The sequence below is a fragment of the Pocillopora verrucosa genome, chromosome 12, assembly GCF_036669915.1.
Source record: "Pocillopora verrucosa isolate sample1 chromosome 12, ASM3666991v2, whole genome shotgun sequence".
Classification (NCBI taxonomy): domain Eukaryota; kingdom Metazoa; phylum Cnidaria; class Anthozoa; order Scleractinia; family Pocilloporidae; genus Pocillopora; species Pocillopora verrucosa.
Window position 1 is genome coordinate 4,785,232 of NC_089323.1, and position 15,247 is coordinate 4,800,478.

The following is a 15,247-nucleotide window of genomic DNA, read 5'->3' on the forward strand; positions in this document are numbered from 1 at the left end:
GAACAAAATTCAAATATTTTTAGAATAACTTTGTATCTGTAACCTACATGAATTTTGATATTAACATTTTTCTCTTAGTTTTCCTTAGCTGAAAACAATTCCTGGCGTCCCAAGATCACGTGAATTGATAATTCACGCTATTATCCGGGTAAAAAAACGAACCCGATTCAAAACAACACGTCGGCTGATGCGTTGGTCAAAGCGTCGGCCGACAATTGGTCGACTGCCGACCGACTGTCGGTTGACTTTCGATGTCCTATCACAGAAGGTTTATTAGAGTGAGGAAGTTTTTCTTTTTTTTTTCTGTTTTGTTGGGGAATTGACCTATCAAAAATGGAGTTTTACTTTCCCCTTATTACTAATTCAAATTTGCGCGGAGAAAACGGTTTTTTTTTCTCTTTTGTGTAATAAACCTCACAGCTGTCGGGCATTTTACATAGTCAGACACTTGTGATGAATTTTTACTCTCTGTAAATGCTATTCAAAAACTAAGATTTAACTGATCAAGACTTGGAGGGTGCTGTTAAGACGAGATATTCCTCGTTGTAAATAAGGATAGCCTGCAAGAGAGTGGAAACGACAGCAGGATGATGGCGACAATAAATATAACGGGAAATGCAACACAGACGAAAACATTTGAGATATTGGTATGCTCTCCGGATTGGGTAGGTGATTTTAAACTACAGTCCATTTCATTCTCAGCAGTCAGCATTCTCCTTTCCATCACAGCAACTCTTGGGAATTCTCTTATCCTCATTGCCCTTCACAAGGAATCTTGCCTCCATCCGCCATCCAAACTCTTGTATCGTTGTCTAGCAACAACTGATCTGTTGGTTGGTCTTGTTTCCCAGCCTCACTATGCTCTTTATCAGATTTCCTTGGTTCACGAAAACTGGAGTCTTTGTCGCTACACAACCTACGCAGTTAACATAACAGGCTATACATTGTGTGGAGTTTCTCTGGTTACAACGGCCGCCATAAGTGTGGACCGACTTCTCGCCATGTTGTTGGGACTGAGATACAAAGAGATTGTAACTTTGAGGCGCACGTATATCATTTTAGCTATCGTTTGGGTTACATGCCTAGTCACTGGTTTATTTTTTTGCTCAATTACAGTATAACCTTTTGGTGTTGCCTTATAGGTATACCATTTTGCCTGTTAATCTCAATCGCCTCTTACACAAAGATTTTCCGCGCTCTCAGGCATCATCAGGCTCAAATACAAGATCATGCTCAACAACAGCCGAGCCATCCAAATGCAATGAACATGGCACGATACAGAAAGGCAGTGTACAGTGCATTGTGGGTGCAGTTGGCTTTAGTTGTCTGTTATATACCACAATTTACACTGCAAATTGTGATATCTAGTACAAAGCAATCTTCGAATTTATTAATATTCCTGGGAATAGCAAATATCTTAGCGTACTTTAACTCTACTTTAAACCCGTTACTTTACTGCTGGAAGATGAGTGGAGTGAGAGGAGCAGTAAAGCAGACAATCAGACAAGCATTCTGCTATGCGTAGGGCTAGACCTGTTTTAACTTTGGCATGTACTGTTTCTTCTATAGCTAATTTGAAAAAAATATAGTTGTTTGGAGAGAGGGGAAGATATGTCATTTCATGATGAGAAGAGCTACTTCTAAATATTAAAATCTATTTGAATTATCTAACAAACAACTAACAGGTGAAAAAATTTAGTGTAGTAGCCATAACAGAACAATAACATGTCGCCAATTTGCAAATTTCTAATGAAGTAGTGAAGCGGAATCAGAACGCGCTCAGGATTTTTCTTTGCGATCAAAACTTGATGAGATATGTCGCCTTACCTCAGAAGTAAGATTGAGTGATAACGTGCTGTTAACGGAGCCAGCCGCTCGATTTTGTCATGATTGGGAATTAGCCACGGTGTTTATAACGAAACTTTGTGAAATAAAGATGCGGCTTTGGTAACATCTATTCAAATATACAGAACGAAACGTTTAGAAAAGAAATTGATAATCTCTATTTCATATAGAGTTATCATTTGAGACCAGTCGTTTGCCTAACATTTAGCTCGAAAATTTTAACAGAAAAAAATTTCTTAGGGTTAGGGTTAGGGTTAAGAAATGTTTAAAAAAAACTCCAACATGGTTAATAAGACTATTTGATTTTCAGTATGCTACTAACATTAACGAAGACTTTTTAGCGAGTGTCATCATAAGAGGACAACATTTTGACCACTGTGATGACGCATATCGTTGTCGATAAAAGCACAGATCACAACAAACCATGGCCACGGTCGATTTGTTAAATGGAGATTTTTCGAACACAGCACTGTTCACTACAAAAACCTAACTGATATTGTAAATAGCCGAAGATGATCTGTAGAAAAAATTGTCCCAAGAGAAGGCGAATTTTTATTGTTAATGGTGTTTGAGGTAAACTGTTCACCACTAGATCTATTTTCAGACTTGTTAGGGGACAAGGCAGAGTTCAATTTAGTTTGATTGGTAGACAGCTTGTCATTATCTCAAAGTTCAGGTCAGGTGCGACGCTTAGAGAACAAAGAAAAAAATTCAAATATTTTTAGGGGTAACTATGCAAATCCAAACATACATTAATTTAGAATAGTTTTATGTAATCTAGTTTTCTTTTTTTTACCAATAGCGATTAGCGTTTTCAAAAAGGGCTTTTTACCTTTAACCAAGATAATACACGGCGTCCCAAGGTTGCATGAATTATATCAAAAGTCGATAAACCACCTTATCAGTGAAAGTTTATTTGAGTAAGCAGGGTTACGTTTGTTGCCGTAGTGAGAAATAATTCTTATAAAATAATATTAATAATTATAATTCTTATAAAAAATAAAGAAGCTAGTCTCACTATAAATTAGATATTTGAAAAATGGAACCTCAAGCTTCTTGACCTTAATTTCCTCCTGACCACAATAAATAACTCGGCTAAATTTTCGGTTATAAATGAAGTGGGTAAGTAGTAAATGAAAAATGTAAGATAGAGATGGGCTAACGACGTAACATCTTACACCTGTCGCCGTTTCGTTCCTAAGTCCAGATAGGTGCGACACGTAGAGAACAAAATTCAAATATTTTTAAAATAACTTTGTATCTGTAACCTACATGAATTTTGATATTAACATTTTTCTCTTAGTTTTCCTTAGCTGAAAACAATTCCTGGCGTCCCAAGATCACGTGAATTAATAATTCATGCTATTATCCGGGTAAAAAAACGAACCCGATTCAAACAACACGTCGGCTGATGCGTTGGTCAAAGCGTCGGCCGGCAATTGGTCGACTGCCAACCGACTGTCGGTTGACTTTCGATGTCCTATCACTGAAGGTTTATTAGAGTGAAGAAGTTTTTCTTTTTTTTTTCTGTTTTGTTGGGGAATTGACCTATAAAAAATGGAGTTTTACTTTCCCCTTATTACTAATTCAAATTCGCGCGGAGAAAACGGCTTCTTTTTCTCTTTTGTGTAATAGACCTCACAGCTGTCGGGTAGTTTACATAGTGAGACACTTGTGATGAATTTTTACTCTCTGTAAATGCTATTCAAAAACTAAGGTTTAACTGATCTTGACTTGGAGGGTGCTGTTAAGACGAGATATTCCTCGTTGTAAATAAGGATAGCCTGCAAGAGAGTGGAAACGACAGCAGGATGATAGCGACAATAAATATAACGGGAAATGCAACACAGACGAAAACATTTGAGATATTGGTATGCTCTCCTGTTTTAACTTTGGCATGTACTGTTTCTTCTTTAGCTAATTTGAAAAAATATAGTTGTTTGGAGAGAGGGAAAGATATGTCATTTCATGATGAGAAGAGCTACTTCTAAATATTAAAATCTATTTGAATTATCTAACAAACAACTAACAGGTGAAAAAATTTAGTGTAGTAGCCATAACAAAACAATAACATGTCGCCAATTTGCAAATTTCTAATGAAGTAGTGAAGCGGAATCAGAACGCGCTCAGGATTTTTCTTTGCGATCAAAACTGGATGAGATATGTCGCCTTACCTCAGAAGTAAGATTTAGTGATAACGTGCTGTTAATGGAGCCAGCCGCTCGATTTTGTCATGATTGGGAATTAGCCACGGTGTTTATAACGAAACTTTGTGAAATAAAGATGCGGCTTTGGTAACATCTATTCAAATATACAGAACGAAACGTTTAGAAAAGAAATTGATAATCTCTATTTCATATAGAGTTATCATTTGAGACCAGTCGTTTGCCTAACATTTAGCTCGCAAATTTTAACAGAAAAAAATTTCTTAGGGTTAGGGTTAGGGTTAAGAAATGATTAAAAAAACTCCAACATGGTTAATAAGACTATTTGTTTTTCAGTATGCTACTAACATTAACGAAGGCTTTTTAGCGAGTGTCATCATAAGAGGACAACATTTTGACCACTGTGATGACGCATATCGTTGTCGATAAAAGCACAGATCACAACAAACCATGGCCACGGTCGATTTGTTAAATGGAGATTTTTCGAACACAGCACTGTTCACTACAAAAACCTAACTGATATTGTAAATAGCCGAAGATGATCTGTAGAAAAAATTGTTCCAAGAGAAGGAGAATTTTTATTGTTAATGGTGTTTGAGGTAAACTGTTCACCACTAGATCTATTTTCAGACTTGTTAGGGGACAAGGCAGAGTTCAATTTAGTTTGATTGGTAGACAGCTTGTCATTATCTCAAAGTTCATGTCAGGTGCGACACGTAGAGAACAAAGAAAAAAATTCAAATATTTTTAGGGGTAACTATGCAAATCCAAACATACATTAATTTAGAATAGTTTTATGTAATCCAGTTTTCTTTTTTTTACCAATAGCGATTAGCGTTTTCAAAAAGGGCTTTTTACCTTTAACCAAGATAATACATGGCGTCCCAAGGTTGCATGAATTATATCAAAAGTCGATAAACCACCTTATCAGTGAAAGTTTATTTGAGTAAGCAGGGTTACGTTTGTTGCCGTAGTGAGAAATAATTCTTATAAAATAATATTAATAATTATAATTCTTATAAAAAATAAAGAAGTTAGTCTCACTATAAATTAGATATTTGAAAAATGGAACCTCAAGCTTCTTGACCTTAATTTCCTCCTGACCACAATAAATAACTCGGCTAAATTTTCGGTTATAAATGAAGTGGGTAAATAGTAAATGAAAAATGTAAGATAGAGATGGGCTAACGACGTAACATCTTACACCTGTCGCCGTTTCGTTCCTAAGTCCAGATAGGTGCGACACGTAGAGAACAAAATTCAAATATTTTTAAAATAACTTTGTATCTGTAACCTAAATTAATTTTGATATTAACATTTTTCTCTTAGTTTTCCTTAGCTGAAAACAATTCCTGGCGTCCCAAGATCACGTGAATTGATAATTCACGCTATTATCCGGGTAAAAAAACGAACCCGATTCAAAACAACACGTCGGCTGATGCGTTGGTCAAAGCGTCGGCCGACAATTGGTCGACTGCCGACCGACTGTCGGTTGACTTTCGATGTCCTATCACAGAAGGTTTATTAGAGTGAGGAAGTTTTTCTTTTTTTTTCTGTTTTGTTGGGGAATTGACCTATCAAAAATGGAGTTTTACTTTCCCCTTATTACTAATTCAAATTTGCGCGGAGAAAACGGTTTTTTTTTCTCTTTTGTGTAATAAACCTCACAGCTGTCGGGCATTTTACATAGTCAGACACTTGTGATGAATTTTTACTCTCTGTAAATGCTATTCAAAAACTAAGGTTTAACTGATCATGACTTGGAGGGTGCTGTTAAGACGAGATATTCCTCGTTGTAAATAAGGATAGCCTGCAAGAGAGTGGAAACGACAGCAGGATGATGGCGACAATAAATATAACGGGAAATGCAACACAGACGAAAACATTTGAGATATTGGTATGCTCTCTGGGTTGGGTAGGTGATTTTAAACTACAGTCCATTTCATTCTCAGCAGTCAGCATTCTCCTTTCCATCACAGCAACTCTTGGGAATTCTCTTATCCTCATTGCCCTTCACAAGGAATCTTGCCTCCATCCGCCATCCAAACTCTTGTATCGTTGTCTAGCAACAACTGTTTGTTGGTTGGTCTTGTTTCCCAGCCTCACTATGCTCTTTATCAGATTTCCTTGGTTCACGAAAACTGGAGTCTTTGTCGCTACACAACCTACGCAGTTAACATAACAAGCTATACATTGTGTGGAGTTTCTCTGGTTACAACGGCCGCCATAAGTGTGGACCGACTTCTCGCCATGTTGTTGGGACTGAGATACAAAGAGATTGTAACTTTGAGGCGCACGTATATCATTTTAGCTATCGTTTGGGTTACATGCCTAGTCACTGGTTTATTTTTTTTGCTCAATTACAGTATAACCTTTTGGTGCAGCCTTATAGGTATACCATTTTGCCTGTTAATCTCAATCGCCTCCTACACAAAGATTTTCCGCGCTCTCAGGCATCATCAGGCTCAAATACAAGATCATGCTCAACAACAGCCGAGCCATCCAAATGCAATGAACATGGCACGATACAGAAAGGCAGTGTACAGTGCACTGTGGGTGCAGTTGGCTTTAGTTGTTTGTTATATACCAAAATTTACACTGCAAATTGTGATATCTAGTACAAAGCAATCTTCGAATTTATTAATATTCCTGAGAATCGCAAATATCTTAACGTACTTTAACTCTACTTTAAACCCGTTACTTTACTGCTGGAAGATGAGTGGAGTGAGACGAGCAGTAAAGCAGACAATCAGACAAGCATTCTGCTATGCGTAGGGCTAGACCTGTTTTAACTTTGGCATGTACTGTTTCTTCTATAGCTAATTTGAAAAAAATATAGTTGTTTGGAGAGAGGGGAAGATATGTTATTTCATGATGAGGAGAGCTACTTCTAAATATTAAAATGTATTTGAATTATCTAACAAACAACTTACAGGTGAAAAAAATTTAGTGTAGTAGCCATAACAAAACAATAACATGTCGCCAATTTGCGCATTTCTAATGAAGTGGTGAAGCGGAATCAGAACGCGCTCAGGATTTTTCTTTGCGATCAAAACTGGATGAGATATGTCGCCTTACCTCAGAAGTAAGATTTAGTGATAACGTGCTGTTAACGGAGCCAGCCGCTCGATTTTGTCATGATTGGGAATTAGCCACAGTGTTTATAACGAAACTTTGTGAAATAAAGATGCGGCTTTGGTAACATCTGTTCAAATATACAGAAGGAAACGTTTAGAAAAGAAATTGATAATCTCTATTTCATATAGAGTTATCATTTGAGACCAGTCGTTTGCCTAACATTTAGCTCGCAAATTTTAACAGAAAAAATTTTCTTAGGGTTAGGGTTAGGGTTAAGAAATGATTAAAAAAACTCCAACATGGTTAATAAGACTATTTGTTTTTCAGTATGCTACTAACATTAACGAAGGCTTTTTAGCGAGTGTCATCATAAGCCCACAACATTTTGACCACTGTGATGACGAATATCGTTGTCGATAAAAGCACAGATCACAACAAACCGTGGCCACGGTCGATTTGTTAAATGGAGATTTTTCGCACACAGCACTGTTCACTATAAAAACCTAACTTATATTGTAAATAGCCGAAGATGATCTGTAGAAAAAATTGTCCCAAGAGAAGGAGAATTTTTATTGTTAATGGTGTTTGAAGTAAACTGTTCACCGCTAGATCTATCTTCAGACTTGTTAGGGCACAAGGCAGAGTTCAATTTAGTTTGATCGGTAGGGAGCTTGTCATTATCTCAAAGTTCAGGTCAGGTGCGACACGTATAGAACAAAGAAAAAAATTCAAATATTTTTAGGGGTAACTATGCAAATCCAAACATATATTAATTTTGAATAGTTTTATGTAATCCAGTTTTCTTTTTTTTCCCAATAGCGATTAGCGTTTTTAAAAAGGGCTTTTTACCTTTAACTAATGCCCTGTTCACACCAATTTAAACAAGTTTCATTAAACGAAGTTTTTTTAAACATGGTTTTATAAAACATGTGTTGCTCAAGAACCGTTCACACTGCAGACTGGGTTAGGTAATGCGCAGCCTCGTTTTGATATTAATTGTTGCCAACAAAATTAAAGACGCAATCAAAATGGCGCTCAGTTTAAATCACAATATCCTGCTGTTGTTGGCGCAGTCACGGCTGAGGGAAAACCTCAGAATTACACAAAACCGACAGAGAAACGCAGAGAGACGGTTTAATCGTAATGTCCGTCGGAGACGTCTCGTTTCATCATTGTTTTTCCGTTTTTTGCTTCGATTGCTTCTCCGACATCTTCCTGTTCGCCGTATTTGGCTAAAACCCCGGTCGCAGATATTTTGGGAAGAGACTTGCCAAGATTGGGAAGAAAAGGACTGGAATGAGAATTTCCGCATGTCTAAAGAAGCATTTAATCGCCTTTGCCGAGAACTTTCGCCACATATCTCTAAAAGGGACACCAATTACAGGAAAGCCATTACAGTGCGCCATCGAGTTGCCATAACATTATATTGGCTCGCGGACACGGCTCATTTTCGAACGATCGGAAATCTATTTGGTGTCGGAAAATCCACTGTTTGTGGTATTGTGCGACAGGTATGCGAGGTGATAGTGAACGTTCTTCTTCCCAATTATATAAACGTTCCCCAAAATCAACATGAAGTCCAAGAAAAAATTGAAGGTTTTAAAAGTCGCGCGGGCTTTCCCCAGGTGGTTGCAGCAGTCGATGGTTGCCATGTCCCAGTCATTGGACCTCGGCAAAGTCCAGATGATTATGTTAACAGGAAGGGATTCCACTCATTAATCCTTCAGGGGCTAGTAGATTGTAATTATCTATTTCTTGATATATGTGTTGGATGGCCGGGTAAAGTACACGACGCACGTGTCTTCAAGAACTCTCCATTGTTTGCCTTGTGTTGTGCCAGAGCTTTTCTTCCGCTCGATATGTCGGTGATGATATCTGGTGTACAAGTTGCTCCCCTGATATTAGGTGACTCAGCTTATGCTCTCAGCAATTGGCTGATGAAACCATATATTGATCGTGGAAATCTGACCCCGGAGGAACGCAGTTTCAACATAAAACACAGCACGACTAGAGTAGTTGTTGAAAATGCCTTTGGTCGATTGAAGGGAAGGTTCAGAAGCATTGGGAAGAGACTGGACTTAAAAGTTGAAAATGCCTGCAATGTCATCGCAGCGTGTTGTGTTTTACATAATTATTGTGAGATGCGAAACGAGTCTTTTGATGACCAATGGCTCAATGATATTCACATTCATGCTGGAGTTTGTCCAGGTGATCCAAACCAAAGGCAGAACACAAATGCTGTTGCAATAAGAGATGCAATTAAAAGATTCTTAATATAAATATTCATTGTCACATGCATCACTTGAACATGAGTGTTCAACATAAGCATCTCTCACAGGCAAATAATCCATCAAAGAGTTTGCACCTCTAGCTCAAAAAAGTCGTTTATATGAATACTTTCTCCCTTTAAGGTTTATTGTATACAGTGCAAATAGTTTCATAAATAATGGAAGAGTCAAGATCTTTTGAAGGACACTCCTCTAAGAGGGTCAAACAGTGTTCCATTTGTAATTACAGTTGTATAAATGAGATTTGAAAAGTAAATTGTCAATTGTGTAAATTAAAATTACTGATGACAAACTTTGATTGTCTGTGGTGTTCTTGGAAACCCCCACATTTTTTTGAACATTTCAAAACCTGGACACCATCTCAGAACAATTAAAGATGCAGTCATTGCAAGTTTGCCATTTCACATCTGAAATAAACATATTAGCACTGAAATTATGCTAAAAAATTAGGGAGTAGTTTGAAACCCATGGTGTGACATATGCTAATTTAGCCATGCATACTACATGTTCACATAAAATACTAATTTGAGTGCAAGACTTGCATCTTCCTCTCTGAGTATTAGATGTAGGCATAAAGAAGGAGGGGGACAATCTCAGCTTTTCGATCAAAGTGTTCAGTTCGAATAGCAAGGAGATCTACTCACTCAGTGACATGGCCTCAGCTGGCATTAATGTCAGCAAAACTAATTTAATTCACTAACTTTTTGCTCTTGTTCCATTGCAAGTGACTGTGTAATTATACAACAAAATATTTTGGTTAGTCCCTTACAAGAAAGAATAATTAAGCAAACAAACACGCAGAGCTCTCTGTTGTAAATTTATCAAGGAGACTTAAAAGACATCATTCATTTGACCCTCTCTCTCTGAACAACTGATGGAACCTCAGAAACAAATTTCATCATTTTAAAGGTGGATCAAAACTTTATTTCAAATATTAAATCAATTTTTCCAAAAGATCCTAACCACTGTGCACAAAAATATTCATTTATTTCATTAATTTTCCGGAGCATTTTTTAAATACTCTGGGCCAGGTCGTTCAAAGGTGGCTTAACTTAACCCAGGGTTAGTGTGAAATTTGATTTCAAATATGAAAGTTTAAAAAGAAATCCATTTTCTTTTTTTTTTGTCTACAATTTGATGATTAGATGGTCTAAAAGGAATAGGGAAAATTGTCCCAAAAAAGACTCCTGAATAAAGAAATAAAGAAGCTGAATCAAAATTTAACCCTGGGTTAGTGTTAATTGGCCTCTGAACAACTGGCTCTGCCGGAAAATTAAAAATAACACTTAAAGGAAAAAAACGATTTTTATTTTCTCAAAGAAAAAAAAAAGCATATTCAATTGAAGACAACTATAGAAGACAATTAGTTCAAGTAAAGAAAAGTTAACCAGAGCATGTCAACATCAATGATCTAAGCGTTAAGTTCAATATAGTTTTCTTCTTTTTCTTGCACCTTCTCCAACGACTGGGAATCGGCCATTAGATTTCGTGAAACATCGTTCAACTTACAACATAAATAGAGCCGAAAACTAAACCAACTGAAACTGTCGCAGGTACGATCGCAAATTAAATTGTTGAAGACACGTTCTTTTTATTTTCGAAGTACCTGCGCCAATTTCAGCAGAAACTCCTGGTCTTCCTTCCTTCTTCTCTCCTCCCTTTCTTCTTCTCGTCTTTCACGAGCCTCCTCTGCGGCAAGAAAACTCCTATCAGCAGCTTGTTGATAGGAAACAAATGCCTCCAACGCCTTGTCAATTTGTGTTAAGGCATCCGTCGTTGACACCTTCCGCTTCTTCGTAGCGGGTTTGAAAAATGGCTTGCCAGCATCTGTTGTTCTTTCTGTGAAGGAATACAAGAAATCTTTAAAGGCAGAAGTTAAAGTTTGAGCCAATACTTATCTCAATATTTTTGTTCAACTCCACTCATCTTGGAAGTAAAATTATCAAGAAATTTTGTTAGAGATTACAGACAACGTAGGCGCCGATATTGAAACATTTTCTTGGCCTATTGTCTGACCCTCCAATCAGCGAAAGTTTTCAAAGCTCACCTGTCAAACATTCACCCTTGTTCGGTTGAGGAAATTTGCCGGCTGTTTTGTTGTTGCTGCCGACGCTGGTGCCGCCGCTGAAGGAAGGCAACTCTTCGTTTGGTTCATCGTTCTTAATTTTTTCATTGTCTTCTTCTTCGTTGTCCGCCTCAATGATAATTTTTGAAGAATTTACCACAACCTTCGGTTTGGTACATGGTTTTTTTGAGAGAAATTCATCGACTTCGTCGAAAAACGCCGGCTTCCTCTTTGGAGTCCCGTTTCCGGTCTTCTCACATTCGTCTTTGTAGGAGCGATACGCACTTACTAATGTGTGTACTCTTGTTTTGCAGGCATCTTCATCACGGTCTTCGTAGCCTGCCGCTCGAATAAAATCACTTATTTCTTGCCATATAGGCCTCTTTCTGGTACAAGATATTAACTTCATTTGTATATTTTCGTCCCCCCACTTCTGTAGTAACAATAACGTTTCCTGGTTTTCCCAAATCCTTCCGCGGGTTTTTTTGGCAACCGCCATCTTTAATGTGTTTAGTTAAACACGAAAGTTAAACAACCTCATTTAGGTAGTTTTATTAAACACGGTTTTAAACATGTTTGGCTACACGCGCCCGCGGTGTGAACAGGTAGTTTAATAAAACCAGTTTAGTAAAACAAGATTTAAACATGTTTAAGCTTTGGTGTGAACGGGGTATAAGATAATACACGGCGTCCCAAGATTGCATGAATTATATCAAAAGTCGGTAAACCACCTTATCAGTGAAAGTTTATTTGAGTAAGCAGGGTTGCCTTTGTTGCCGTAGTGAGATATCACAAATGTGAATTTCCTTGCCGCCTATTGCTAATTTAAATTTGCAAGAAAACCCGGCCCCTAACACACCAGACAGCTAGTTTGTGAATTTTGCATAGTCAGACGCTACTGATGAAGTTTTTCTGTAATTATTATTCACAAAGTAAGGTTTGAATGATCTTGACTTGGGGGGTGCTGTTTAGACTAAATATTCCTCGTTGTTACTATGGATAATCTACAAAAGAGTAGAAACATCAAAGGGATGTTGCCTTTTGCCTTCTCGATATCGTCTGGTGTCGCTGGTTTATGTTACATTTTAGGCTATACCGATTAGATATGTGACACCGCCATATAATATAAAGCCTATCTATGCCACATATTGGATGTCCGCGGTTCACGAACACCGGAGTCTTTGCCGATACTCATTTCACGCAACAGGTGCAACAGGCTATGTATTTTTAATTTTCTTTATAAAGATGTGGACTTTGTTTTCATCTGTTAAAATATTATAAGGTCAATGATTAGAGAAGAAGTTGATTATCAGATAGATTTATCGTTTGAGAGGAATCGTTTGTCGGAGAGCAAGTTCGCAAATTATGACAGAAGAAGCTTGTGATAAGAAATAGTTCAAAAACTCTAACATGGTTGATAAAACGGGCTTTTTTCAGTCTGTTACCAGCATCAATTAAGACTGTCTATCGAGTGCAAAATTGTAGAAGGTTATCCATAGATTTATTTGAGAAAATAATTTTAAAGACACTTTTATTATCAATTTCGAATATTCAAGAAGATTTCGTGACTTTACTACAGGCCATGTGCACACAGCTGGTCTTACGAGAAACCATCCTCTCATTCTAATGACAATCGAGCAAAAAAGCTGCGAACACCCCCTCTCGAGTACCTACTACTGCTCTTTGTTAAAAATGTAGACTAGCTATTCATAGCAAGGATCATTTCCGCGCTTGAATTTCATGATGGTCGAAAAATGATTTACGTCCTTAAAATTCTGGGAAAAAAAATAGGTATTTTGAAAGTCATAGATGTTTGCATGGTTCAAAAACTAGCACGCTCTAATATTTTTATGTGGTTTCCTTTATTATTTCCCTTTCGTCATCGGGACCGTTATAATTACTAATATCACGGAATAAATAAGAGGTTGTATGCAAATTTTTGATAAGTTAATAATATGAAAAGGTATACCACATAGACAAAATGAGAGTCAAATAAATTTGGTCAGCTGCGTTTAAAAGATCAAAAATTTTTCATCGATCGACTGATTTCCGACCGCAATTTTTAGATATCATGAACTTATGTTCTCAAATACTCCAGGGAATTTTAAAATGCTCTTTTTTTTACTTTGTCTTGCTGAGTCATGGTCTCAGCCAGGCAAGCCAAGCTGACACTGATCTTTCAGTAGAATTGATGAAATGATGTAGAATGTCGCAGGCTGTTGAGCATATCACTATAAGCAGAGCTCATATTTAGCTGTTGTTTGTCATTACAAGCCTTTTCCAGTCATTCGTTTAGTAAAATGTAGCGAAATTGTACACGGCACGATAGCAGTGGTGGAGTGAAAAACGGGGGAGGTTTCGGTCGGATCGGGTCGGGTGAATGCCATTCTTCCCCGACTCGACCCAAGCCTCACTCTTTTTTCGTTCCGCCCTGACTATCGCGCCGTTTACTGAGCATTTCGTTTTACTAGCTGAACGTCTCGAACAAGCAACGTTATCACTCGATAAGTTGTCAATAAAAGCTGTGATGCAGACTTCGAGTGAATGCTACAGGCATTTTCTTCGAGTGAGCAGTGGAGCCACTTTATCACGAAAGAGGAATCGCGATACTTTGTACATAACAACTTTAATTGTTACTACGATGTTTTGCAATCAGATAACTAATCAACAGAGAAATGAACTTACCCAAATTAACGCTTTATAAAGCAAACAATATATTTAAAAAGGTTTTTGTAGCTTTATGCTTTGCGCCTATTGTAATGGGGCGGACGCTGAAATTAATTGAATCCAACAACGTCGTATCGGAGAAATGTTTTGATATTGACGAGACCTCCAAGCGTCCATCGAATCTCAATTGAGTTATTTAACTTGAAAGTTTATAAAAACTGAAATACAATAAATTAAAAAAAAGCCATTACCATACAATACACACTGATCGAAATATTCTAAACTCGAACACGAGGGGCGTGTATACAGATAAATCAAATCAACACAAATATCCTAAGCGAAACAAAACTACCTTGGATTGTACTCGTTTCGGTATATAACTAGATACATAGATAGATTCTTTATTGAAATACATCGCAGCTCGTAGAGCTTAATTTACGTATTTTCATTAAAATTCTAATTGAATGTACAAACTTACAAATTGAATAATACCTAAGAGCTAATGATAGTAATATCTAAAACATTTAAAAGCTATAAACATCTTGTTGAAATCATATTGTGAAAAGTCTAATAATTTAAACGTTATTCACCAGGGCACGTGAAGCCATAATAAAACTATTCTTAAATCTGTTTGTTTTACATCGCGGTATGCCGAAGGATCGCGCGTGCTTAATATTTTACTTGCTCTCATGTAGAGGCGGTAGTAATTTCCTGAGTTTATGGCTGCTGTCATTGAAAATACTTTCAAGCGTACGCTTGCAAATATCTCTGCGATGCTCCGCTACGGACGGTAGGTTCGATAGCGCAAACGCGTGCTGATATTCCATGCCAGGGCAGAGGATTCGCATTGCCCTTTTCTGATCTAATCGATAACGGAGCGCACACGTGATGTTGAAAAGACAAAGATCTTTCTGAGAAACGCGGGCTCTTTTAAGCTGGATGAGAAAATAGAGCCGCTTAGCTGCCGTTTTTATCACTTCTGTGATATGTGCGTTCCAAGATAGGTCACTTGAAATAGTTACACCTAGGAGTTTAGCACCAGTAACAACCTTTATGCACTCTCCTCTGATAACTACAGGAGGGAAATCATGACTTACTGAAGCAAAAGAAATGCGAAGTTCCTTACATTTGTCAGTATT

General features: G+C 37.4%; 3 protein-coding genes across 3 annotated transcripts; 2 read left to right on the forward strand and 1 right to left on the reverse strand.

The window, feature by feature from the left end:
* The first annotated feature begins 448 nt into the window (after positions 1-448).
* On the forward strand, positions 449-7,930 carry LOC131798137 (melanocortin receptor 4-like). The gene is made up of 3 exons (XM_066159468.1): positions 449-1,048; positions 1,143-1,367; positions 5,963-7,930. The coding sequence occupies exons 1-3, from the start codon at positions 588-590 to the stop codon at positions 6,783-6,785; spliced, it is 1,509 nt and encodes a 502-aa protein (XP_066015565.1). The 5' UTR covers positions 449-587; the 3' UTR covers positions 6,786-7,930.
* A 186-nt stretch (positions 7,931-8,116) lies between these two features.
* Positions 8,117-9,555, forward strand: LOC136277099 (putative nuclease HARBI1). Its single transcript, XM_066158782.1, has one exon. It carries the CDS (start codon positions 8,117-8,119, stop codon positions 9,365-9,367), a length of 1,251 nt encoding a protein of 416 aa, XP_066014879.1. The 3' UTR covers positions 9,368-9,555.
* A 1,412-nt stretch (positions 9,556-10,967) lies between these two features.
* LOC131791126 (uncharacterized) lies at positions 10,968-12,039 on the reverse strand. Its single transcript, XM_066159566.1, has 2 exons — positions 11,424-12,039; positions 10,968-11,215 (listed from the first exon to the last, which is right to left on the reverse strand). The coding sequence occupies exons 1-2, from the start codon at positions 11,938-11,940 to the stop codon at positions 10,968-10,970; spliced, it is 765 nt and encodes a 254-aa protein (XP_066015663.1). The 5' UTR covers positions 11,941-12,039.
* Positions 12,040-15,247: the final 3,208 nt, after the last annotated feature.

What these genes read in the sequence shown, in the direction of transcription:
- LOC131791126 (XM_066159566.1), bottom strand. Translation starts at nt 11,940, where the DNA reads ATGGCGGTTGCCAAAAAAACCCGCGGAAGGATTTGGGAAAACCAGGAA. An exon ending in CAAGGGTGAATGTTTGACAG is followed by an intron (nt 11,216 to 11,423) that starts GTGAGCTTTGAA and finishes ATTCCTTCACAG; the next exon opens with AAAGAACAACAGATGCTGGC.
- LOC136277099 (XM_066158782.1), top strand. Translation starts at nt 8,117, where the DNA reads ATGGCGCTCAGTTTAAATCACAATATCCTGCTGTTGTTGGCGCAGTCA.
- LOC131798137 (XM_066159468.1), top strand. Translation starts at nt 588, where the DNA reads ATGATGGCGACAATAAATATAACGGGAAATGCAACACAGACGAAAACA. An exon ending in ATTGTAACTTTGAGGCGCAC is followed by an intron (nt 1,049 to 1,142) that starts GTATATCATTTT and finishes GTTGCCTTATAG; the next exon opens with GTATACCATTTTGCCTGTTA. An exon ending in ACTGCAAATTGTGATATCTA is followed by an intron (nt 1,368 to 5,962) that starts GTACAAAGCAAT and finishes TTTCATTCTCAG; the next exon opens with CAGTCAGCATTCTCCTTTCC.